A 25,469-nucleotide genomic window follows, 5' to 3' on the forward strand; every position below is an offset into this window, starting at 1 on the left:
TTTAATAATTGCACAAGCTCAGCCATTTCTTTTCTTTTTTAATTGACTTGTGAGATCTTTTTGGAAACAGTAGTAACTGTTGATGGCTCTTTAAATAATAAAGGACAAGATGAGTTAGTGAAATTATCAAAACATGGCTGTGCTCATATCATTTCCCATAAAATAATGTCAAGAATGATGAAAATACTTTGTTAGAGGGTTGACTATTCAAAAAAAATTGCCACCATCATTGGTTGCATCTAGGGTGGCAACGGTTTGGTTTCGGTTCGGTTTGACCCCCAAACCGAACTGAACAGAACATATATATATGTACAAACCGAATTGAAGCCAAACCAAACCCCCAAACCGAACCGATGAAAAGGTGTGCATTTATCATTTTCCTATGAAAAGGGGCACATTTATCATTGTCCAGACCGAACCAAACCGAAACCTAACTGATCATCGGTTTGGCTCTACCGAACCGAAATTTGAATTGGGTTGGTTCTACCGAACCGAAGCCGAACCAAAATTAGAACAGTTTGGTTTAACCAAACTGAAACCGAATTTTCGGTTCGGTTTCGGCTCGGTTTCGGTTCAGTTCCGGTGAATTTTGCCACTCCTAGTTGCATCTGGCCACCACAAATGGCAGGCCATTATTTGAAAATTTAATTATCATTTTGCAATATTTTGGTAAATTTGTAGAAGTCAAAGTCAGCCCCATAAAATATGACTCTTTCTTGTCTTATTGTACACGTGTCACAGATCCCTTTTTAAAAGGAAACGGGTTCCCATCTTCCTTACAGCTAAGAGTTTTATAAAACAAGTAGCTTTCATTCACAGCTGGCCATTACAACCCTCAATCCCAATATGTAACATTTGAAAACAATAAAAATATTTAGTATTTCTGTGTCTTCAACCCTCCACCTAAGAATATAGTTATTTTTAGCAAAATGCATTAATGACAAATTGTTTTAGAACTACTCTAGCAGGACCTACATAAATGCCACATGGTCAAGTGCACATATGAATAAGAAATGCCAAGAAAGAGATATAGGTTGACATGGATTTCTGCCCTTTTATACTCGGGTGATGATATTCCCACCCCCCCCCCCCCCCCCCCACACTACATGCACGCTCCCTGATAACCTGATTTGACATAAAGTTGGGCAACTTTATGTCAAATCACGGCGTGCATTACATGCGGGGGGCGTGAAAATATCATATTCCTTTATATACATATAAAAACTCTTATATACTTGTCAAAAATGAAGTGGCCCAAGGAATCACAACCCTATAGCCGCTAGCCGGCCGGCCGGCTACTCAATATATCCAAAATGATATTCCCACCCCATTTGGTTTGTCTTTTGCTGATCATACAATATTTATATTCCCACCCCAGTTGTTTGACTTTTCCTAAAAATAAAGACATTTTCAGGAAAAGACAAATAAAAGGTGACAAGAGTTTGAATAGATGTATATATATATATAGGGCAAGAGGTTCTTGAAATCCATTGTCATTGTTCTATAGTGGATGAGAATGGGTTCAGAAAATCAGACCCAAATCCCATTTGTTGATTTCTGCAAGGACCCTCTAGCGCTAGAGCAAGGGACAGAGGGGTGGACCTTATTGTGCCAAGAGGTTCGAGACGCGTGCGAGAGGTTCGGCTGTTTCCAAGTGGCTTCCGATAAGATTCCGAGCCATCTACGTGAAGACATGTTTGGTGCCATTAAGCTTCTCTTTGATCTTCCTGTTGAGACAAAGAAGAAGAACTTCAGCCTTAAGCCTTACTATGGCTACGTCGGTGGCTCGGACGTTGTTCCTCTTTATGAGAGCTTGGGTGTGGAGGATGCACCGAGATTGGACCAGGCTCGGGCATTCACCGAGCTCATGTGGCCAGATGGGAACCCCTCGTTCTGGTAAAATCCTTCTACCCTTAATAAACTCTGTTAGAATATGTGAGATCTCACCGTTGGATTGGGTTGAAATAAACCGTTAGATCACCTAAGGTGAGGGGAGCTAAATAAATTTGTAGAGGGATTAGGAGTCTGTTTTTGGTTTGCCCTTTTTTTATGGCTCCCATGTTCCGTATCCAATTTCTCAGTTTTTGTGTCTTCATGGTCATCTATAAGTCTGTCCTTTGATGTCTTTGTGGTCTTCTTTTTCTGGACCCATTCTTGCCTTGGTTGCTGTTTGGGGATATGATCGGATTTTTTGCTTTGGGGACATTTTTCCGGAGTGTAGCTGAAGTCTTTACACTGCATACAGGCATGTGGTTTCCAATCATATTCAATAGTTTGGGAGTGCATCCCTGTGAGGGAATGGATACGAATTGAGTTTGGCAAAGGATCTTCTACTGATACTTCCATGCAGACGAGAGCGTAGCTAAGCCTTGAGCCCTCAGCAATTTGTGTGTCCATGAATACGTACGGGGGCGTCCAATACAACTGGCTATTTTTCCCAGCCCCTTTGTGGTCCAATATCTTAGGTGAAGACTTGAGATTCTGACCCAGATGGGTATGGTGGAAATCTTTAGACTCTCAAAAGAGCACACCGGGGACTCTACGGCTGTAGGTGGTTGTTGGTGCTTCCAAGACTTTGATACGGTCTTCCTCAACACCTAAGTAGCTAATAAAAGATAGCAACTAAGTAGTCGGTGATGATGATTTTTACAATGACCGCCAGCATAATAATTCTTTTTATTTACCACAATTGGGGTTTGGGTCTATAGAAACAGCTAGCAATGCAATCAACTCTTCATTTTCTTATTTTCATATCATGACGCATTTTACCTAATTACTTGTTTTCATTAATTGATTACTGCCAAGATTATGATTCACATTGTTTTTTGTTTTTTGTTTTTTTGGCTAGCCAAACTCTGAATTCCACGAGTAGCAAGGTGTTAGAATTGGATCTAATTATCAGGAAGATGATCTTCGATAGTTTCGGTGCCGGGAAATGCTACGATTCGCACGTAGGAGACACTAGCTCTATATTTCGTGTGATGAAATATAACCCTCCTGTTGGCAATGAATCTGCCATTGGACTTGTCGCTCATACTGATAAAAACTTCATTACCATATTATGTCTAGACGAAGTGCAAGGGCTTGAAGTGCAATCCAAGGATGGTGACTGGATCCATGTGCCTTCTTCCCGAGGCTCTTTAATAGTCATCGTGGGCGAATCATTCAAGGTACGTTGCCTTTTTCCACTCGATTTGGTGACTCACATTGAACAAATGAAGTGTATTTTGGTCATCCGCACTCCCTTGTTTTATCAATAACGCTCCTCTCTTCATTGTACACTTCTCTAAAAGCTGTTACAATTCCAAGGTAAGGCTATCAACAGCTAATCAAAGAAGTGTGTAATAGTGTGTGGAGTGTCTTTATAAAACCAAGGGAGTGTGGGTACAACCATAGATGACCCACAATCTCAAACATCTCACGGATAGAATAGTCATAAGGTATGTATCACATGTTGACACTTTCTCTAGTGTTACTAAAAGATTAGAGGATGGCCCTAACCCAAATTTTACAAAAAAAGATGCTAAATAGGGAAATGATATGTTTGCCCCCATTTCTTAAACAACTATGCCAAGTCAGGTTGGATGATATGCACCTCTTAATCTTATGGTGTATATGCTTTACTTACAAGTAGTCATCAGATAGTGCGATATGGCCAATTAGGAACGGAACATTGTAGTAGGATCACCCTTCTTTTAAAAAGAGTGAAGTAGAAGTTTGGGCGTCATTTTTTGCCAGCTTGGATCACAAAACGCCTCTAAACAATTCCCCATAGAAAAAGTGCACTGAACCCACCTAACTGGATCGATGATTGAAACCAGTCATTTGTTGGTTCCCAACCTATCATACATAGGTCGTGCCCCAAAAATCTTTTCCGGAAGATAATCCTAACCCTGGCCTCCAATATATTTTGTGTTTGGATTATCCTCTGGAGAAGATTTTTGGGGCATAGAGTCCAACAAATGAGTGGTTTAGATCATCCGATTATGTGGGCCCACTGTAAGGCGCACACGCATATACATGCACGACCACCTTATAAAATCTCATATAAAATGTTACTTTTGCCTTCATATCATCGTTTCTTTGAGTTTTTATATGGTGCGTGGCTGTATAGTCCAGGTATGGCCTGCTTCATAGGATGATCCAAACCGTTTAATTTATTTGCTGGGCCACAACATAAATAGGTTGTGCCCAAAAAAACTCATTTCCATCGGTAACCTTCCAATCTATAGAGGTTTCTATAATGCACAGACCCTCTCCAGATCAGAGTGTTATGATCACCCGATGGAAATGAGTTTTGGGGCACATTCTATTTACTCCGTGGCCCAACAAATGAACGGTATAGATCATTCTATGAAGTGGGCCGTACAGTACTACCCTCATTTTGGACCCACATTCAAACTCGACTATTGACCCCATTACCTAGTGACGATTAGATAATTACTTTGATTTCCATGGTACGCCAAACATGTTTTTGAGAGGTAGAAGGGGTGATTGCATACTAAGGTTTTGAAAACTTGTCGGCATTGTTAGACTCCCCAGGTCAATAATTTGCTCGCCCGAGTCCACTCGTTTTACCTTGGTCTACTCTTTCTACCTTGGTCGAGTTCTCGTTCGAGTCCGAAATTCTGCTCTACCTTGTCAATTAAAAACTCCTTTTGACTCACCCGAGTTAACTCACCAACTCAAATCATTTTACCTTGGTGAAGTTCTTGAGTTCTTTGAGTTTTTTGACACTTGCTCATGATTCCAACTCCAAGGACTATCATATACAAATGTGTTAAGAAAATCTGCCAGGTAAAATCGATCCGATCGAAGAAAAGTATTAAGAAACAAATTACAAGATGTACACAGGGATTTTACATGATTCGGCTAAGATGCCATCATCCGGGCGAGAATATGATCATCCACTATGAGAAACAATTTGCAAATATTACAATGGATTCCCCCAGACCCACAAACCTGCAACTTTTTCCTTGTCCTCTCATCTAAGACCGTACAAAAGGAAAACCTTAGAAAACCTAAGAGTAAAAATCAAGAGAAACCCAAGAAAAAACTCTCGATCGCATTCTCTCTTACTCACGCCCACTCTTGCCACCCACGATTTTGGTTGTTTGCGAGTAAAAGGAGACATTATGGATTATACTGTGTCCGAGCCCATGTGTATAGTGGGGCCCACAATTTTACCCATCCACATGTGTTTGATGGGGTAGGCCCCTTTTTTTTAGACCCATGCGTTAGAACACTAGTATATCTAGAAATGATATTCCCACACCCTTGATTATAAAATTATTACTGCCGCTATGTTAGTTTTTTTGCAAGGTAATATTTTTTGCCCTTTTTCACGTATAAGGAAGTTTCTGCCTTTTTCAATTGAGTCAAAAAAAATCTACCATGGGTATATGGGTCACAAGTTGTTGGCGTGACGTGCTATGCAAAATTCACTCTAACGTGATGACTCTATTTGCAAATTTCAAACTAGAAGACCCTTTTTGCAAATAGAGCAAAGTGGAAGGCTGCTTTTGCAAAAAAATAAAAAATGCATTCATGTTTTGGTTTCCAACTCCAATTAGGAAACCTCCTAACTGGGAAATAAGGCAACTTTTCTAGCAAAAATCATTCCCTGCCCTGTTTGAATTGTAAGAAAAACATTTTCGATGGAAAAAAATTTCTTGGGGATCTTCACATTATTGAAAGGGAAATGATATGGGTATGCTTAATTTAGAGGGATATCACCATAAATTGAAGGTCCCTCTAAATAAAAATTGAATAGAGTTGGCTCAAGTTATATTTTTTCATATGCAGAAAAAGTAAGAATTTTTTTTTTCAAAAAATTCATTTCCAAACTTTTCCATAAAATTCCTACAATCCAAACAGGGCCTAAAACAACTAATTTTCTACTATAGTTGTCAAATCTTGCTCCTGATTGACGGACATGGTAATTTTGTTTCAGGCATGGAGCAATGGAAGGCTTCATCCGGTAAAACATCGAGTAATGCTGTCTGAAGAGAAAGAGAGGTTTTCTTATGGACTTTTTTCCATACCAAAAGAGGGGGGAACCATAGAGGTGCCTAAAGAGCTGGTGGATAATGAACACCCACTTCTCTTCAGGCCATTCAACTTCATGGATTTCCTTACTTTTATCTATTCAGATATGAATGTCTTGGCTAAAGAGAATGCCCTTGAGATCTATGCTGGTGTTTGACGTCATGCAAAGGGGGATTGAAGATTGCTTGCCTTGGTATTATACTATCATGTAATCTACTTATTTGTTATGCATAAACATAGGAGAGAGGTTTGTGATTTTGCTTCCTTTTAAGCTTTGTTGGAACCAAAAACTCTATAGTAACCAGTCAAATAACTCTCGTCTTGAAAAATGATATTTGCACCATTGTATTTCTTCTACTGGATGAGGAGAAAGCTAAGGTAAAGAGAGATGTTAAGATTCGTATATCTTTTATTTCACACATCATGCATTATATAGAATGCATGTCATTCTCAAGGTACATTGCCTTGATATCTTTGGATTTGCATACGCCGAATTTTTGACCAACAGCCAAAGATCTACCAATCTCAAGATTTGTCCGCAAACATTAAAATATCGATTTAATTTTCAACAGCCTCCCTTAAATCGATTTTTAAAATCAACAACACCGAGCATCATCTTCAATTTCTCAAACGAATTCGCCTGCAGCGGTTTTGTCAAAATATTTGCCACTCGATCTTCAGATCTGCAAAATTCAATCTCGATTTCCCCATCTTTGACCAAATCTTGAATGTAATGATATTTAACCCCAATATGCTTGCTCCTGCCATGAAAAACTGGATTCTTGGCAAGTGCGATTGCAGATTTATTATCACACATGATTTTGTAGGGCCTCCATGTTTGTACCTCAACTCATCCAGTATGCGACGCAGCCATACTGGTTGACATGCCGCTGAAGTTGCTGCCATGTATTCTGCTTCTGCTATTGACGGGACAACAACCTGTTACTTCTTTGATGACCAAGAAAACACTCCTGCTCCCAGATAGAAAACATACCCGGAAGTGCTTTTACGAGTCTCAATATCACCCCAATCACTGTCTGTATAACCTACTAGACTAAAATCGTCAGAACATGTATAAAAAATTCCATGATCTCGAGTACTACCGACGTACCGCAAGATCCACGTTGCCGCTTGTAGATGCGATTGTTGTGGTGTCTCCATGAATCAACTGATAAGCCCTACTCCATAAACAATATCTGGTCTAGTGAAAGTCAAATATCGCAGACTACCAACAATGCTTTTAAAATAAGTGGGGTTTACCAGTTCTCCGCTTCCTTCTTTCTTCATCTCCAAACGTTCTGCAACTGGAGTCCGGATTGGCTTCGCGAAGTCCATCTTGAATTTCTTCAAGATATCATTGGCATACTTTTTCTGAGAAATAAATATGCCATCATCTGTCTGTTGCACTTCGATGCCCAAGAAATAGGACATCAATCCCATATCTGTCATTTCAAATTGACGGGTCATCGCCTCCCTGAATTCAGCAAACATTGTCTTGCAATTTCCTGTGAATATTAAGTCATAAAGACATACAATCATCATATCACCGTTGGCTTTTGATTTGATATATAACGTGTGCTCAAAAGGACATTTCTGGAACTCATTCCAGCATGTATGTGTCGATTCGCATGTACCAGGCACGTGGTGCTTGTTTCAGTCCGTACAATGCCTTCTTCAACCTGTACACTTGATTCTCATGGCCTCTCTTGACATAACCTTCTGGTTGTTCAACATAAACCTCATCTTCAAGCACGCCATTTAGAAATGCAGATTTGACATCCATCTGTTGGTTTTTCCACCGATTTTGAGCTGCAAGTGCTACGATCATCCGGATGGTATCCATTCTGGTAACAGGTGTGAATACCTCAAAGTAGTCAATCCCTGCCTTCTGTCTATAGCCTTTGGCCACCAACCTTGCCTTGAATCGGTTGACTTGACCTTCGGGTCTGTACTTCGTCTTGTACACCCACTTGACATCGATTGGCTTCTTTCTAGATGGTAAAGAAGTCAACTCCCATGTGGCATTTTTTTTCTATTGCATGAATCTCTTATTCCATAGCCTGAACCCATCGTGCATCTTTCTGCATCTTTATAGAAAAATGGGTCACAATCGGCGAATAGACAAAAAGTTTCATCAGTAATATCTTTATCAGTGTCGCTGTCTAAAGTGATCACATAGTCTTATAAGCGAGCCGGAATCACCCACGTTTGCTTTGGTCGTTTCGTAGGCTCCGGAACTACTGCCTGTGATTGAGAACTTTGTAAAGGGGATGAACTATTGGGTAAAGATCTGTCTATGTCCTCCCACGGTTCTGTGTCCTCCTGGCACGGTTCATTTTCGATGATGACATCTTTCTGGTTGTCATCCTTCTGGTTCCATGCCCAGGCTTCATCTTCAACAAACTGAACATCTCTGCTCACAATCACTGCCCCTGTCACCGGGTTATACAACTTATAACCCTTAGTTACATTGCTGTAGCCGATGAAAATGAACTTCTGACTTTTGTCATCTAGCTTTTTCCATCGTTCATCTGGTATATGGGGATATGCAACACACCCAAATACTCGCAAGAACGAAACATCTGGTTTGTTACCGCTTCATGCTTCCTGCAGAGTTTTCCCAAGAACACTTTTCATTGGGCACCTGTTTAACAGATAAATAGCACAGGCAACGGCTTCTGCCCAAAAATGTTTTGGCATACTTTTGGCTTTCAACATACTTCCTCTCAGCTATACCGTTCTGCTGAGGTGTATAACTGGCAATTAGCTGGAGTTGAATCCCTTGAGTTTTGCAGTATTTGTTGAATTCGTTAGAGGTAAATTCCCCACCACTATCTGATCTCAATATCTTTAGAATAAAGCCACTTTGTTTTTCAACAGAGGCTTTAAACTCTTAAAATTTTTCAAACGCCTCTGATTTTTCTTTTAGAAAATAAACCCAACTTTTTCTCGTAAAATCATCTACGAAAAGTAGCATATACTTCTTGTGCCGTAGAGATTCTTCCTCAATTGGTCCACATATGTCTGTGCGAACCAACTCCAGCAGTTGTTTGGCTCTTCGTGATTTTCCGACCCAAAAGAATCTCGGCGATGTTTTCCGAGAAAGACACCCTTCACACGGCCGATCTGGAGCGTCGATAAGAGGTAGCCCCCTACCATATCTTTCTGCACCAAGAGCCTCAATCCTCGGAAATTTAGATGACCAAACTGAAGATGCCATAGCTAATTGCTATCTTTCTCCATCACTTGTAAGTTCATCTCGATTCTCGTGTGAAGATTCAACGGGAACATTCGGTTTTTTGTCATCTGCACCTTTGCCATCATACGCCTGCCTTTGGTTTTGATGGTGCACACACCATTTAGGATATGAATATCGTTCCCTTTCTCTGAAAGTTGACCCATACTCAACAAATTCTAGAACAACGTCGGCACAGAATAAGTTTGTAATGGTGATGTCAGTACCATTCTTAGACTGGATTTTTATATCACCTTCGTCCATCACCGGAATTTTGGATCGATTTCCAAAATTAACTTCACCACGTACAGATTCGTCCAAGCATGAGAAAAACTCCTTTCTTCCACACATGTGATTACTGAACCCAGTATCAAGAAACCAGATATTTGTACGCTCGCAATCTGGTTCAACATCGTTGCACGCCAGAACCATGTTTTCTTCAGCTTCAACTGTATTTACATGCTATGCCTGCTCGTTCGGCATTTGAGTTCGACATTCAAGTCTGTAGTGCTCGAACTGTTGACATCGATAGCACTTGACTTTGGACTTGTCACGTGCTCCGGTATAACCACCGCGACCTCCAGAATTATTAATATCACCGACTTTATATTTACTAGTGATATTATTTCTTCCTTTGCCTCGACTGCGTCCTCAGCCTCGGCTGCCTTGATTGCCACCACGATTTGTCTGAATAAATCTGCTTTGCAACGCATGCTCCATGTTAGAGTTGTCGGCCTTCTGGTTCATCCTTTGCTCGTAGGAGCATAATGAACCCATCAACCGTTCTATCGACATGGTTGATGTGTCTTGCCCTTCTTCAATTGCGGCGACAACATAGTCAAATTTCGTGGTCAAAGATCGCATGATCTTTTCCATAATCCTTTGATCTTCAGTTTTTTCACCGTTAACCTTTAATTGGTTAACTATGGATTGCACTCGATCAAAGAATGCCGAGATTGATTCCGAGTCCCCATTTGTAGAGACTCGAAATCTCCTCTCAACGTTTGTAGCTGCACTCGCTTGACCCGATCGTCGCCTTTATAGGATTTTTGCAAAAAGATCCCACGCCGCGTTCGCCGTCTCCACCGCCGATTTTTTTTTCAAATACCAACTTGTCTACAGCTTGAAAGATGGCATACAATGTCTTTTGGTCCTTCTTGCAAGTCTCTGTCAGTAGATCTTTCTCCTCCTTCTTCAATGCTTCAAATGATGTTGAATCGACAACTTTGGTGTAGTCGCTCTCCACCAGATTCCACAAATCTTGGGACCAAAAAAATACTTTTAACTGGACGGACCAGTTGTCGTAATTTTTCCCCATGAGCTTTGGAAGTTGTAAATGAATCGAATTGGTTGCCGCCATGATTCAACTTATAGGCTTGCTCTGATACCAGATGTTGGAACCATAAACTCTATAGTAACCACTCAAATAACTCTCGTTTTGAAAAATGATATTTGCACCAGTGTATTTCTTCTACTGGATGAGGAGAAAGCTAAGGTAGAGAGAGAGATGTTAAGATTCGTATATCTTTTATTTCACACACCATGCATTAGATAGAATGCATGTCATTTTCAAGGTACCTAACATAACACCTAACACATTCAATGCCATAAATGCAATACAAAGATAAGCAATACAAGAGGATTTTCACGAATCTTATTTGCATGCCTTGATATCTTTGAATTTGCATGCGCCGAAATTTTGACCAACCGTCAAAGATCTACCAATCTCTCAGCAAACATTAAAATATTGATTTAATTTTCATCAAGCTTCACATATATAGAATGGGAAGAGACTTGGCTGCGAAGTTCGAAAGCTTAAAATGGTTTATGGACTTGTGAAATGGGTTGTATAAGATGAGGTTTTGTGATAATTAAGCTTGATATATGGAATGAGAAAGAAAGATTATGTAAATGTAGTGAGGATTGATTTGATTTCAATTGTTTACTGTAGTGAGGATTGATTTGATTTCAATTGTTTACTGTGAATTTTTAGGGTGTGTTCAGCAAGGCTTCTCATTCTCACCGAATTAAAAGGGCAAGAAATGGATCAATTAGAATCGTTGGAAGTGACTATTAGTCGCTTCAAAAAATCCTAGCTTTTACCCTAAAAAGAAGGGGAAAAAATTAGAAATGGGCCTAGCCAAAGGAGATTTTTTTTTAGACTTTGCGTTTCTCATTCTTGATGCCGAAAAAAAAGGGAGAATGCGGCAAATAAATGGTTGCCAAAAACGCCCTTAGTCTTAGCAATTCATTCATATGCTCGCATTTTAAGTGAGCGTGAAGTGGAAGGACCTATTGATAAAGTGGTTAGAGGTTAGAGCATCACATCCGTGGCAGTTTGCTGAGTGGACTGATGCAATAACCAACTGGGTGGGAGGCTCCAATATTTCATATCATCATGGAAGGAAATCAGCAAACTCAGAGGCCGATAGGCTAGTACGGCTTTGGAATTCTCCGATTTCCTTCCTCCTTGATGCATTTTTGTGGAGTGCTTTTATGTTTTATTCCTGTATTGCATCGATCATCTTGATTGTCGCGGGTTTCCTCATGTTTCATTTCCTTTAAAATAATTATTTGCCATTCAAAAAAAATAAAATAAAACATGGATCAGCCAATTATAAATGCCCCATTTCGCCCAAGTGGAGCTGTTTGGATCTAGGGAAAAATTTCTTGGAAAAAAATCATGAAAAAACAAATAGAAGATTCTAAACATTTTATGAGGAATGATAGAATGAAGGGCGCCCTCAGCAAAATCAGCTTCAAGAGCGCCCCTATTGGTTGATTTCTGCAAAGTCAATTTATGGTGGCACCTAAAAAAGTAGATGGTGGATCACTAATCGACAATCTTAGGATGCCAATTAGTGTAAAGGAATTGGAGAGAATGACAAACCATAGAAATAGGTGATGAATTGGAGAGGACATATTGAGGTTTGCTTTGCAGAGTTTCACTTGGGGTAGCTAAACATATACATTAATTAAATGTGTTGAGTAGCTAAACATGTACATTAATTAAATGTGTTGACTGAGTCAAGTAGATTCATGACTAGGATGATTAGATGGATCTGTGCTGGTTAAGTAAGGTGACGTCAGGACCAAGATGATTTGACGCTGTGTATAACTGGTAACCGGGTGGCGGCACATATAGCGTGAGGGCCACGGCCCCCAATGACTTGCAAAATCCCTTTTATGGTGCATGGCTTAGCCCATACTTAGCCCACCACCCATTCCCCCCCCCCCCCACCACCACCACTAATGCAGGCAAGTGTAATTAGTCCGGCCCCCCTGTGTAAATCCCTGGCTCCGCCCCTCGCTGGTACTTTTGAAGCCCAATAGATATCTGTGGTAATACTAAACAAGCCGATGAAAAACCTTCAGAGTTTTTGGAAATGAGCGAAGATGGAGATTGTTGGGATTATATGTCATTGTTTTCAATGAGATACAAAGTCATCATGGTTAGACTTGGGGTGGACTTTGCCTTGAGGTTTCCTTGTTTGATTAAGAGACGGAAAGGGAGGAGTTTTGAACACTTAAATGGAAATCATGTGATTTCTCTAGCTGTAACCTAGTTGGACCAGTAGAGAGAGAGAAAGAGAGAGAGACCAGTAGGGGACATAAGTTATATAAGGTATTGTAATCCTTATAGACATATGTGTGGTCGTGGGATGAGTAAGTGTCTGATATATGGGCGACAATTTTGTTTGTTTGGATCTGGCTTTAGAGCAAAGGAAAATTATTGCAATCTTTTGTTCTTGCTCATAGTGAATTTCTCATCGTCTGGCACGTGGCCCTAGACACCATTGCCAAACCACAAAATGCACTCGTATTATCTTTCTGCTTGTTATTTTGTACTTCTTGTGTTATTTTCCAATTATTACTCCAAATGAATGAAAGAAAGAGAGTGACCAATGGTTGCCCGCTTTTGAAACTTGCCTGCTTAATAAAAGAAAATTATTAATAGGAGCAATTGAGGACAACGAATAGTAAAGCTTCATAGTTATATCTTTCACATTGGTAATGGCGAACCTTAATAGAATTTATCTTTACATTGTTTGACCAAAGCAAGAAAATTCACTGTATGAATGAATAAGCCCACTCCATATGACAATTGTTTATAATGACCTTGAAAGAGATTGGTCGATAAAGCTCTGAAAATGGTTAGCTCATGTTTTCCCACGCCATACCATTGATTTATATATAGGAGATTGATAACATGTCTTTTCTTTGCCATCCCTAATTATGGCTAATAATTTCCAGGAAGGATGGTCCAGAAGCAAGCTAATTTGGAGCTTGACTTTCATGTAGCACATCTCTTGTGCACGGTCCTTATGTTGTTGAAATATGACCGATAAAATCTGATCCAATCGCGCACAAAGAAACATAATAATAAAAATAAACAAAACACATGATGCACACACCATGATTTTAAGTAGCCAGGCAAAATGCCTATGTCCATCGGCAAGATCAAAATCTCCTACTATGAGAAAAGAAAATACAAAGATCATATATAATGGATTAATATGAAACCCATAGACCATGACCATTTCCCTTGTCCTCTCAACCAAGGCCATATATAAGAACAACCCAAGAAAAAAGAAATCATTTCTCTATTTCTCACCACAAAAGAAAAAAGAAGAAGAAAATGCTCTTCTCCCTTCCTACCCAAAGGAAACAAGGATTCTCTTCATCTCCTGTCTCCTGCTTAGTCTCCTCTTTAGCCTCCCCTTAATTTGGACGTAGGTAAAGAAAAAGCCTTTTAATAATCACATAGGTTTTTAAAAAACCCCATAAGAGCCATGTTGCCGTTGAAATCTGGACTGGTTCTCAGAAGTGTCCCGTGTTGAGCTGACTCCTAGAAGAGGACTTGCGACCACAAAAATAGATTAGAAAGATGACCGGAGTTGGACTCCAATAAAAGGAGGGACTCTCCAATGCCTAAGATAGGGCAACCGTACTAACTGAGCTAGTACGAGTTAAATTGAGCGAGGAAGCTAGAGAGACAGAGGAATGATTGTGATATGTACCTCAAAGTTAGTCCCCCTTTTATAGACAACATTTCTTGGAATGTCAGTTTCTAAGTTTACCCCGCTAAGGCTGATTGTGGTTTCTATTGTTTCTGGAATGTTTATGCCCCTGAATCTCCTGGTGCCATGTGTCGGCTTCCTATTGGATACCGGATTTTACCCCCAACAAGCACTTTCCTATTTTCAGGAATCTATCCATTGCATATATGCTTCAAGGGACATCATAGCATAACTGTCGAGGTGAAGTATGGACCTAAAAGATCGAATGGAACGATACATAGACAAGTAAATCCCTTATGAGTTCCAAGGTATTCCTTTAAGGGGATTCATCATTCGAGGGGACGTAGGCTACTCAACAATTTCCCCTAGCATTTCCCACTAAGAGGAGGTATACACGGTGGACAGGGACCACGAAAAAGTGTACGAATGCTTTGGACATCATCCAAACTGAAGCAATGCCTTACCATGGTATTACTCTAGTACCACTGAGTTAAAAGGGCCCATTTTCTTCAATTCATGAATTAGTCACTAGTCACTCTGAGTTTAGTGCATGTACATATGTATATACTATATGTACACATATACATATATGCAGAGGGGCTCATTCAGAACCTCTTATATTGAAATCGCTGCCATTACCGCTAGTTCTTATACTTGAACTCCCATTGTCACTAACACTTACACTTTCATTACAATTGAAACTAGAAATGTGACTGTCACAGTACTAGAAATATAACTCTCAATACTGATTTCAGGATGAAGATAACTATCAATGCAACTATTAATGTGATTATTCCAACCAGAGGAAAAGAAAGCAAAAGCAATTCCCGTAGTAGCAGCGAGCGAAATGGGAGCAGCCTAAACCGTGAAAACGGGGTTGTGGGAGAGCAATAAAAGCGTCATGTTGGAGATTGGAAACAGATATTAGAAAGAAACGGTTGCCTAATTATAGTATGGATTTCGGAATCGAGTATTGTCCAACAAACTGTCTATCAATGACTGAAGAATATGAACTTTCCACTTATGATCATCACAAATTGAATTATGTCATACCATTTTTCAGGAACTTTTTTAACCTGTAGTGTCTAATAAATTGATATCACATGGTAGCAATACATATCCAACATGACTCAATTCATTTCATGGCTCTCTTCCTATTTTCTCTATACACGAGCATGAATTTTCTCATCCTTTTGGATTTCTTACAGTTACAAATCGAATCTGAAATGTAGGTGGGTGGGAGGGTGGAGGCAGAGAGGTCCATCAACAGTCTGAAGAAATCTACATATTTTACAACCTTCCACCTTCTACCTTGACATAACAAACAAGCAGGTACACAAATGCATGTGCATCCACGTGATTCTGATACTGAATTAGTTCTATCACCATTGTACTCAAGATTAGCAGCAATTAATGATCTGGCATGGGCCAATTTCTGGTTTGGTTTCCTTAACCCTAACTTCTACCATCACTACAAACAACATGTAACCTTTTGTGACATAAAGTGCCATGCCCCCATAATTGGCGTGAAAGAGAGATAGAGACAAAATAAAAATAAGACTAAGTTAGGACGTAAAATCGCTGCTTCCCTATTGGGAGACTCAGTGGTGGAACATGAAGCACACGTGGGCTCCCTATGAGACAACCCTACAAACCCATCTCCAATCCACAAGGGCATGCTGAGTACCGAAAGGACTTGTTTTTTGGTAGCAGAGACCATAAATGGGCCATGAGTGTTATGTTCACAAAAGAGAAAGGTATCAGTTTCTGTTAAAGCGATGGGAAATTGTGCAGTCTTTGAAGATGGGTTAATTTTGTTTGTAACCTCAGAGATTTAACCGGTTTTATCTCTATGTTTGTCGTTTTGCATGGGAGGATCCTTCATATCCGGGGCAATAAGATGTAGATTTTCCTGTCTCGTAGCAGAATCCTCTGATTTTTTTTATATGTAAAGACAAGATGAGAACAGCGACTCTTTGTTTGCATGCACGTACTTGATTTGATATAATTTATCTGCTTGGGCCTTTGTTTGTAGGAACTATAACCAAATTCCCCTAATCTTTTCTACGCACAATCATCTAAAATATCACATGTCTCAGTGTATAGAAGATAGAGAGACGTATACTCCACTAATTTCCCAAAAATGATTTTGAGTAGAGAGAGAATACACAAGATACTAAAGTTAAACATTCCTTATTAAATAAGTACATGCAACCTAGAAGCACCTGAAGCACCAAGGAAAAACAGAAAATTAGGGTAAAAACCAGGTCAGGGAGAATATTAAATCCAACTTTCTGCCATGATTTGTGAAATATACATGGTGCTGCAAGAAGGGCTTCTACATCTCCCCAATGGTCCTTAGCTTCCTCTCATTGTGGTCATCTTTCGCTCTTTGCTAGGTTTAATTCCCCTTTTTTTGCATTGTGACTAGGAGGCTTGTCCTTTGCTTGTATGTCCCCTATAACATATAAAATTTTGGAGGTCCTCCCTGGGGCCTCATTCCTTTCAGGTTAAAAAAAGAAACCTCTTAATAACTTGGCATGAGAGAAAGAGAGAAGAACCTAGCCCTCACACTTAGTGTTATGATCATCTATCTCGAATTGCTGTTTTAATGGTGGGTGGAGGAGAATGGAAGAGAGTGCCATGTTGAAACATTTTGCCTTGATGCCGAGGTACTCGTTCCATGTCACAGAGCGGTATAAAGGGGGGCGATCGGCGGTAACTAGTTTCGAGAAGGGTGAAAGTCTAATGTGGGCTGGTGGGCCCCAAAGGTACGCGACGGAAAGGCGGTGGTGGGTGTGATTGACAACTGCCCGGTGAAGGGCACTCCGGAATCTTCCATTGGAGAGGACATGGAGGAGGTCACCAACATTGACGACCAGTGCCCCTGGCAAAGGGGGAACTGTCACCCACCCATCTCTAAGGACTTGGAGCCCACTTATATTGCTTTGGTAGAGAATGGTTAGGAGGGGTGAATCAGTGTGCTCGGCGAGGCCCATGGCCCGTTTAGGGTCCGGGCAGGCTGGGTATGAGTTCAACTGTAACGCTGCAGACATATTTTTGAATTCCAATTTCGACCCGGCCCACTTCACCTCCTCCTTTGTTATGCCTAAGTAGGCAAGCAACATGCACATTAGCCTCCGAGCCACCTTCTTCATCTCCTTCTCATATTCTTCCATTATATCACTGCATGCAATGCATGGAAAGTTTTAGTAAGTAAATATTTCTAACTTTGTGCAGTTTTTTTCATAATCTTTTTTTTTTTCGGCAAAACAATTCTGTTGTATATAGAAATACATTGTTGGAATGAAACCAACTAGTGAAGAACACAAAGCGTTTCGATTGAAGAAAGCATATATTATACGAGTTGAAGGAAGTACCAAAGGCATTGAAGTTTGATAAATTCATCGAGATGAAGATGAAACTCGGCATGGTAGTTGTCTAGCTTAAGGGGGGCTGTTGGAAATATAAGCTTATATTTCTAACATACATTGGTTCATAACATTCTCGGATGGGTGCAAGGACTAAACTATAAGAACAACGTTTTCCTCTCTCAACTACTATGAAAAACAGAGAAAAGAAAACCAATAGAGAAAATTCCTGAAGAAGGAAAAGGCGTCCGGCCACTGTAATCAGTTTTCTAATTGGAAGAAAACCATTAAGCATTTCATCTCATCCATCACAATTTTTGCAAGTTTTAATCATCTATGTAATAATAACAAAACTTACTTCGGCTAATGTTTAGAAACTCGAAACCCAGACTCGGACTTAATTAATTAACTCACAACTTGACTTCTCATTTACTCCGATCATGGATTTAGACTCGGATTCAATTAATCAACTCACAACTCGACTTCTCATTTACTCCGATCATGGATTTTCTTGTTTTATAAATGAGCACTAACCATGACTGAGTTGATCTTGTTGGAGAAATCGGCTAAGCGGTGAACAGATTTGAAAATGATGGTATGGGAGGAGTAATTAAAATATAATAATAATAATAAAATTAAAAGGGCAGGCGACAATAGATTCCTCCACAATAGGATAATATCCAAAAATAAAATATTGGTGGCACCGATTAATTATCTCTAACTGTAAATCAAGTTTCTAGACATTGGTATCGACTTTGAGTGCAAATATGTGTGTTTTATAAGTGTAAACGAGCTGATTTACCCAAATTGCTGGTAGTCATGGGGCCAAAGTTTGCGAGCATGTTCAGCGGGAGAGCCAACGATGGTGAAGCCTTCGGACCACATAAGCTTGGAGAAAAAAGAAGAGATGCGAGCCAAACCATAACCAGCAATTCCTTCTGGTTCTCGTGCTGCCTTTAACTTTTGTTGGGTTGGGAGCATGAAAAGGCGGCGGCTTTGGGACTCAACCTCGTAGAGAAGTCGCATGGGGATGCCATGGTTGATGATTTGGAACACACCCCAAGTCTCACATGCATGACCCACGTGATTTAGAACGTGGCAATCGGTGAGATCAATGACGGGCACCGTTCCAACGTTCAACGAGTCACCGGACGGATAGTCGTTGAGCGGGGCCCAAGCGTGTGAGTCAGGGACTGCTCGTGTGGAGTTGAAGTCCAGAAGGGAGTTATGGAGGTAGACAGGGTGGCCTTTGAAGGCTTCTGAGAGTGAAGGCATACTGAATTGGGCAACCAAATAGAAAGAACAGTAGAGAGGATGAGAGTGAGAAATGGGAAGTCGGAAGTGGTGTGTTGGTAAGGGAAAGAAGTAGTTGTCTGTAATATTAGGGAGAGAAGGAGAATGGAAAAGAAGATAGGAAGAGGGAGGAATTGTATGTGACAATATATAGAGTAGTAGCTGGTAAAATGGTGAAGGTGATGAGAAAGTTGGTGGAGGTGGGTGTTTGGAGGGAGTGGTGTCTTTGAGTGGTGTTGGGGGTAGTGTAGAAAGGAGGAGACAAGGAATGAAAGGGAAATGTTGGACAAGAGAAGGAACAAAAAAGGTAAATTAAGGACCCTCTTGTCCTCTAGGCTAATATTTCAGTTACTAGTGAGGAGCATCTCAACAAGCATCCATGGCAAGATCTCTCCCTCAACCCTTCCCATGTGCCCATGTCTTGTCCTTGAGTAGAAGAACTTCCAAATCATGTTCTTGGAATAACTCCTTCCCTTTCCATATCTCATAAGCAGACAAAGCCCCTCCTTGATTTGGAAAAATGACCTTATTGCCCACAAAAGCCTCACATTTGTCCCCCTCAATTACCCTCTTTGGAAATGGTGAGACTTCCCTAGAATCTATGATGATAAGGCACTACAAGACTACAATCACTATAATCCTCTAACCCTAAAGGACAAAAGTCAAATGGATTCTTTTGGTACCCATGCTCAATTGCATAAGGGGTATTTTTGTCATCTTCTAATTTAGAAAGTGCGTTTAGTGCTGGTGCTTTATCTCATGTTTTCTTACATTTATTCCAATGAATAGCAGTTATGTTTTTCTTTTTCCTATCTTTTTTTTTCCTATTTTTGTCTTGTCGGCACCGCTGATGTGCCCTTAGTCGGAGCCTCCATTGGTGATATTGGGTGCTTAGTTGCGTCCACCTAAAATAAACACTATAGATCTAAGGTTTAGGATCATCCTTTGGAGATGATTTTTGAGGCCATATATACATATGACGAAAGGAAAGGGCGTAGAAACATGTACTCATAATCCCATCCTTGATATTTGTTCTAACAGCAGCTCACTTTCTGAGAAGCTGCTGTGGGATCAAATATCAAGGGTAGTGGTACTTCCATCGTACCACCTTTACGTGTTTGTATGCCCTTTCTGTGTGTAGATGAATGGTCCCGATCTTCAAATAACGTGTGCCCCACTATACTCTTTGAAAAATACGTGCAAGTACGGACAAAAATAATAGAAAATTAAACTATACTATAATGACCTCATTCATTCAGCTCTCCTCTTTCTAGCCATCGAGACCTCCCATGACTGCAAAACGATTGTTGCAATGGAGGGTGGAAGAGACTAAAATATTAAGAATATTCTCGTCGGCAGCAAAAAAGAAAATCTTGGAAATTCTTTCGTGTTTTTCGGATATGTGTCCTTTTCAACCTTGCGTGAGTGGGCTATCATCAACCTAACCCTTTTGTTAGCTTTTCTTGTACACTATATGGCAGTACTGTTGTTCCTTCATGCCTTCAACACTTTTTGTGTTTATATATTATAAAAGACAATGAGGATTGCTAATCACTTTCTTTTGGTTAGGATGTGAAAACTACTATCATTCGCTCAAGTCTACTCGCGCGGAATGGAGATCCCATACTCTTCATCAAGCTGCCTCACAAAATGTTACCAATAATTCAAATCTCTTGAAAATGTGCCTCAAAAAACTCATATTTGATGGAATGGCCAAACTTGTCTGTTCGAGTGTTCGACATAGGACTATATTATATTTATATTAATGTCTCGCATTTTACCCCATGTACATACATATGTTACAATGCAGGATTGAAGAGATCAAGGGAGGGGACTTAGCCCAACAACCCCAAAGCACAATATAGACATTGTCATCATGAGAAAAGAAAATGCACAGTTTGAGTTTTGGGGAAAATAAGGAGATGATATTTTCACTCCCCCTGCATTATGCCCACACTCCCCTTATAGCGTCAAAAGCCCACACTCCCCTTATAACGTGATTTGACGTCAGAAAGCATTAAAGTTGCCCACTTTTCACATCAAATCAAGCTATAAGGGGAGCATGCGCGTAATGCCTGGGAGTGAAAATATCATCGCCCGGAAAATATTGTGCATGGATTAAGGTTTAGATTCCATATATATGCAAGGTCTTGTTCATATGAGCCAGTTTGGATGCACCGGGGGAAAATCAAATTAAAAAGGACACATTTTCTATTTCCTATCATTGTTTGGTTGTGTCGAAGTATAATTGATTAGATAACACCAACTCTAATAGCATGAGCTTTTTGGGTAATTGTTTGTTTCATATGTTGTCATTTACTATAAGCCTCTGTTAGACCTAGTTGGCGGTAAGTCCTCAGAAACAGGAGAACAAGGAAAGTTTAAAAATGGGAATCTGTATTCCTTTCTTCTACTTTATATCACTTGCACCCAAACGGACCCTAGATGTTTTTGTTGTCTTGAACTTCGTAATTTTCCCACGGAGTGGAACCTCTTGGGGGCCTTCGTCCGGATGTATTTACATAATGTACGTGTTGAATATCTTGCTTGTCTTATTTGTCTAATTTCAACGTTTTCTTGAGTTTCCCTCGAACCCTAGATCTCTAGATGGTCTTTTGTTTGCCACCAAGATGAACGACCCTGATCATCATCCGACGTGTTTCATGTTCGATAAGCATAGTAAGAGGGAGAAAAGCATTAGTTGGACGAATGATACTAACTTTTGAATAGTGATGCCATCTCCCCTACTCTCTCTCTCTCTCTCTCCTTTGACAACAAAGAGAAAATACTCATTACTTGCGTTCCTGTTTGTTTCTCTTTCTTTATGTGGGGTTGATACTAGGGGTGTTCATTATTCGGTTAAAACCGAATAACCGAACCGGCCGAATTGGTTCGGTTCGGTTTTTTTTCTTTTCGGTTAATTTTCGAGTTTTTTTTTTTTTTTTGGAAATTCGGTTATTCGGTTTCGGTTTCGGTTATCTTAAAAAAAATCGGTTAACCGAAATTATGATAAAAACCATTATTTTTTTCAAAAAAAAAGTGCTATAGGGGCACTCCGTAGGATGATCAAAACCGTCCATTTGATTGATCACAACTTAATTATTGTGCTCAAAAAATCATTTCGATTGGATGATCCTAGCCCTCCGATCGAAACCAGGATTTACTTTTTTCCCTCTTTTTCTCCCAATTTGAGTCTGACACCTGCCCGGTGCTGGAAGGTCGGAAGGAGAAGTGTGATAAGCTTTGAATGGAAGCCCCGGTAAACGGCGGCAGTAACTCTAACCGAATTTTTAATCGGTTTGATTTCGGTTCGGTTTTTAAAATTTTCAGTTCAGTTTCGGTTACCGAAATTTGATAACCGAAATTATTTTGGTTATCAAATTTCGGTTATTTCGGTTCGGTTATAACCGAATAACCACCCCTAGTTTATACGATCTTGGGAAGGAAACCCATGAGAATCATGAGATCCAATAAGTCAATGTCTCATTCTTTGTTGGGACCCTTCGAATCTTGTTCAAGTGTTTCCTAATTTTATATTGAGGATATATAAGGCATATTATGAGCTTTCAATTGTGTTATGATTTTGAATCTTGAATCGAGTGAGACTAGGATCTCTTATATCTGACCATGCTTTGAGTTGTGAAAAACGAGATGATAATTCTTTTTATCCTCCGAACCAAAACCTAATAATCTTAGTGTATTTTTTTGTTTTTTTACGGTATTTTTTTTAATTATACGGTTAAAAGATAAGTCCCAAATTAGCTTTTACTAAAATGGTCTCCTCAAAAGCTCACTAGTCACCGTCATCTGTCTCATGAAGGGTCTATTAGGAGATCAAAGCATTGTATGTGAAAACAATAAAAACTATAAAACAAATCATTTGCCGTATAAATGTGAATGCGATAATAGTATAATTTTTTTTATAATGATTACAATTACATCAGGTGAGTGTTTACAGTAAATTTATGATTCAATCAAAGACTAATGAAGAGAATAAGATGCAGCTAAACATGAACACAGTTGATTAATTAATAAACAAAGGAAATAAATGTGATAGTCAAATAGGCTTTGAATAAATGCTAAATATGAAAATTTACTTGAGATTTAAGTATGGATGGTAAAATAAATGAAATGCGAAGAAAATGATGAATGGTTAAGCTTTGATTAAGTGAATAAGATAAAGTAAGATTTAACAAATAATAAGCAAATAAAGAATAATAGTTTAAATTAATTAATGAAAAGGGTTTAGAGCTTACCCAAGCTTTTAGCTCAGGTAGATAACCCAAGAGGGGGTGAATTGGGCCTAGTTAAAACTTTTGTTCTATTAAAATAATTTGCAATTATTATTAAACAAGAACAATAAACGTAAAGAACTAAGAGATAAAAATGAATTCACATAGAAGATAATAGTAGTACTTTATTACTTTACCGAGCGTTCGCTTCGCTCACCAGTAGTTTATACTTTTCAGATCCTGAGAATTGACTCTCACTAAGGTGCACAACGGGAGGGGAACCTTTCGAGACTTAGATTATTTCGATTTTACGTTGCTTAGAGTGAGTATTTATTCGAGACAATGTTGATGGAGTTTTATGTTATTGTTTTATTTTGGGATAGTAGTGAGACTGATAGTTATCCTTATTTTTATTGATGTACAGACTTAGCACATTATTTATAATATGCCTGGTTTTATTCTTGTTAATGGTAAAATCAAATGTGATATCGAACCTCTTGTACGCCATGAGGAACCTTGCAGGTGCGGGGAAGCCGTGGTCTTGGTTCGGGGCCTGACATTATTAGACGTATTTGCTACCAAAGACATGAGCAGTCTGCTCTCAATTCACCCTACACTTGGCGAGTTACCACATAGGTAACTGACTCTGGGATTTGATTCTATCCGTATCCCAAGTGTAGCTAGATGTGGTAAGAATTAACCCAAGTAAACAGGACTAGAACAAAACACTAGCCTGTGCATGTACATGACTTGATATAACAGATCTGCTCGGACCTCGTGTGCTCATGTGAACTAACCAAATTTCTCACACTTTTCCTTCCACCCTCACCCAAGCAATGTACAGTAACACACAAGTCCCAGAAGTTACCATTTATATATTAGAAAGAGAGACAAAAGATTTTAAAGCAGTTATTCTTCATTTATTAATTATAAACTGGTAGGCTGTAAAACATCTTCTTATTACAAACTGCTTGTGCTCTTCCCAACTCTAGTTGGTTAGAGGTTGATCATGGCCAATGTTTTGATCATCAACGTTAATGCGAATGGCAGCAAGCCCATTGTCGAAATTATTCTCCTTGATTCGGAGGTACTCATTCCATGACACAGCACCATATAACAGAGGGTGTTCAGGGCCCACGAGCTTCGGAAAGGGCGAGATTTCAACATCCTCGGGTGGGCCCCAAAGATAAGCCATGGAGAACCGGGCTCGGGTGTGGTTCACGACCGTCCGGTGAACTGAACTCTGGAATCTGCCATTTGAGAGGATGTGAAGGAGGTCCCCAACGTTGATGAGGAGAGCACCGGGAAGTGGGGGAACTGGGACCCAGTCCGGATCTTCGGGCCGAAGGAGTTGGAGTCCTGTGGTATTGCTTTGATGAAGGATGGTGAACATGCATGAGTCCGTGTGTTGGCCTAGGCCCATGGCCCGGTTTGGGTCCGGACACTTGGGGTAATAGTTCATTTGAAGAGCGGCCGAGGACCCAGTTTTGGACTCTCCTCCTGCTGGTTCCAACCATTTCACATCTTCCTTGTTAATTCCCAAGTATTTAAGCAAGAGACCCATGAGCTTCTCAGCCAGTTTCTCCATCTTCTTCTCGTATTCTTCAATTACATCGCTGCATTCATGCAAAATATGCATGGGTCAGAATGATAGGGTCAATTTTCAATGGACCATATGTTAGGATGATCCACACACTGTCACTTTTCAAAAAATTTGTCTTAAGGTCACACCAAATTAAATCTCGTCCAATAAGAATGAATCTGGCCTACCTTTTTCCAAAGATGGGATTTAATATGGACTGTTAGGGAAAGCCATTCGGCTGCTAACTTTTGCAAGAGAGAACAGCCACACTGTGTCACTTTTCAACAATTTTGTCTTATCTATTTAATTCCTCTGTTAGGGAAAACCATCTCTCCCTTGGATCTTAATCCAAGAGAAAGCTCTTTTGTTGGCTTTTCCTTGGTTAAAAAACCAAGGCAGCAGGTTTTGTCTCTACCCGCATTATATAATTTCTTCTATATATATATATTTGGGTAAGTAAAAGTAACTCGCGTTTACCAAAATTGCATGTAGTTTTGAGGCCAAAGTTGGCGAGCATGTTCCATGGGAGAACCCACGATGGTGAAGCCTTCATAGCACAAGAGCTTAGCGAAGAAGCAAAAGATATGCTTGAGGCCATAGCCCTTGAGCAACCTTTAGCTTCTCTTCTAATGGGAGCGAGAAAAGGCGCCCACCTTGGTAATCTATAGCCTCCAGAAGGCTGATGGG

The 25,469-nt window shown here is 39.9% G+C and overlaps 2 protein-coding genes and 1 pseudogene across 2 annotated transcripts; 1 reads left to right on the top strand and 2 right to left on the bottom strand.

Moving 5' to 3' along the window:
• Window positions 1-1,504: 1,504 nt before the first annotated feature.
• On the top strand, window positions 1,505-6,398 carry LOC143859707 (putative 2-oxoglutarate-dependent dioxygenase AOP1). Its single transcript, XM_077370360.1, has 3 exons — window positions 1,505-1,896; window positions 2,849-3,170; window positions 5,954-6,398. The coding sequence occupies exons 1-3, from the start codon at window positions 1,511-1,513 to the stop codon at window positions 6,203-6,205; spliced, it is 960 nt and encodes a 319-aa protein (XP_077226475.1). The 5' UTR covers window positions 1,505-1,510; the 3' UTR covers window positions 6,206-6,398.
• Window positions 6,399-16,579: 10,181 nt separating this feature from the next.
• LOC143859712 (gibberellin 3-beta-dioxygenase 1-like) lies at window positions 16,580-18,950 on the bottom strand. The gene is made up of 2 exons (XM_077370364.1): window positions 18,478-18,950; window positions 16,580-17,490 (listed from the first exon to the last, which is right to left on the bottom strand). Exons 1-2 carry the CDS (start codon window positions 18,948-18,950, stop codon window positions 16,866-16,868), a joined length of 1,098 nt encoding a protein of 365 aa, XP_077226479.1. The 3' UTR covers window positions 16,580-16,865.
• Window positions 18,951-24,188: 5,238 nt separating this feature from the next.
• On the bottom strand, window positions 24,189-24,839 carry LOC143859050 (gibberellin 3-beta-dioxygenase 2 pseudogene; annotated as a pseudogene).
• Between the last annotated feature and the right edge of the window lie 630 nt (window positions 24,840-25,469).

Source organism: Tasmannia lanceolata, unplaced genomic scaffold (genome assembly GCF_043159265.1).
Source record: "Tasmannia lanceolata isolate RefF3 unplaced genomic scaffold, GAP_Taslan_0.1 ptg000003l, whole genome shotgun sequence".
NCBI classification, from domain to species: Eukaryota; Viridiplantae; Streptophyta; class Magnoliopsida; order Canellales; family Winteraceae; genus Tasmannia; species Tasmannia lanceolata.

What these genes read in the sequence shown, in the direction of transcription:
- LOC143859707 (XM_077370360.1), top strand. Translation starts at nt 1,511, where the DNA reads ATGAGAATGGGTTCAGAAAATCAGACCCAAATCCCATTTGTTGATTTC. An exon ending in GATGGGAACCCCTCGTTCTG is followed by an intron (nt 1,897 to 2,848) that starts GTAAAATCCTTC and finishes TTTTTTGGCTAG; the next exon opens with CCAAACTCTGAATTCCACGA. An exon ending in TCGTGGGCGAATCATTCAAG is followed by an intron (nt 3,171 to 5,953) that starts GTACGTTGCCTT and finishes ATTTTGTTTCAG; the next exon opens with GCATGGAGCAATGGAAGGCT.
- LOC143859712 (XM_077370364.1), bottom strand. Translation starts at nt 18,950, where the DNA reads ATGCCTTCACTCTCAGAAGCCTTCAAAGGCCACCCTGTCTACCTCCAT. An exon ending in CATGACTACCAGCAATTTGG is followed by an intron (nt 17,491 to 18,477) that starts GTAAATCAGCTC and finishes CATTGCATGCAG; the next exon opens with TGATATAATGGAAGAATATG.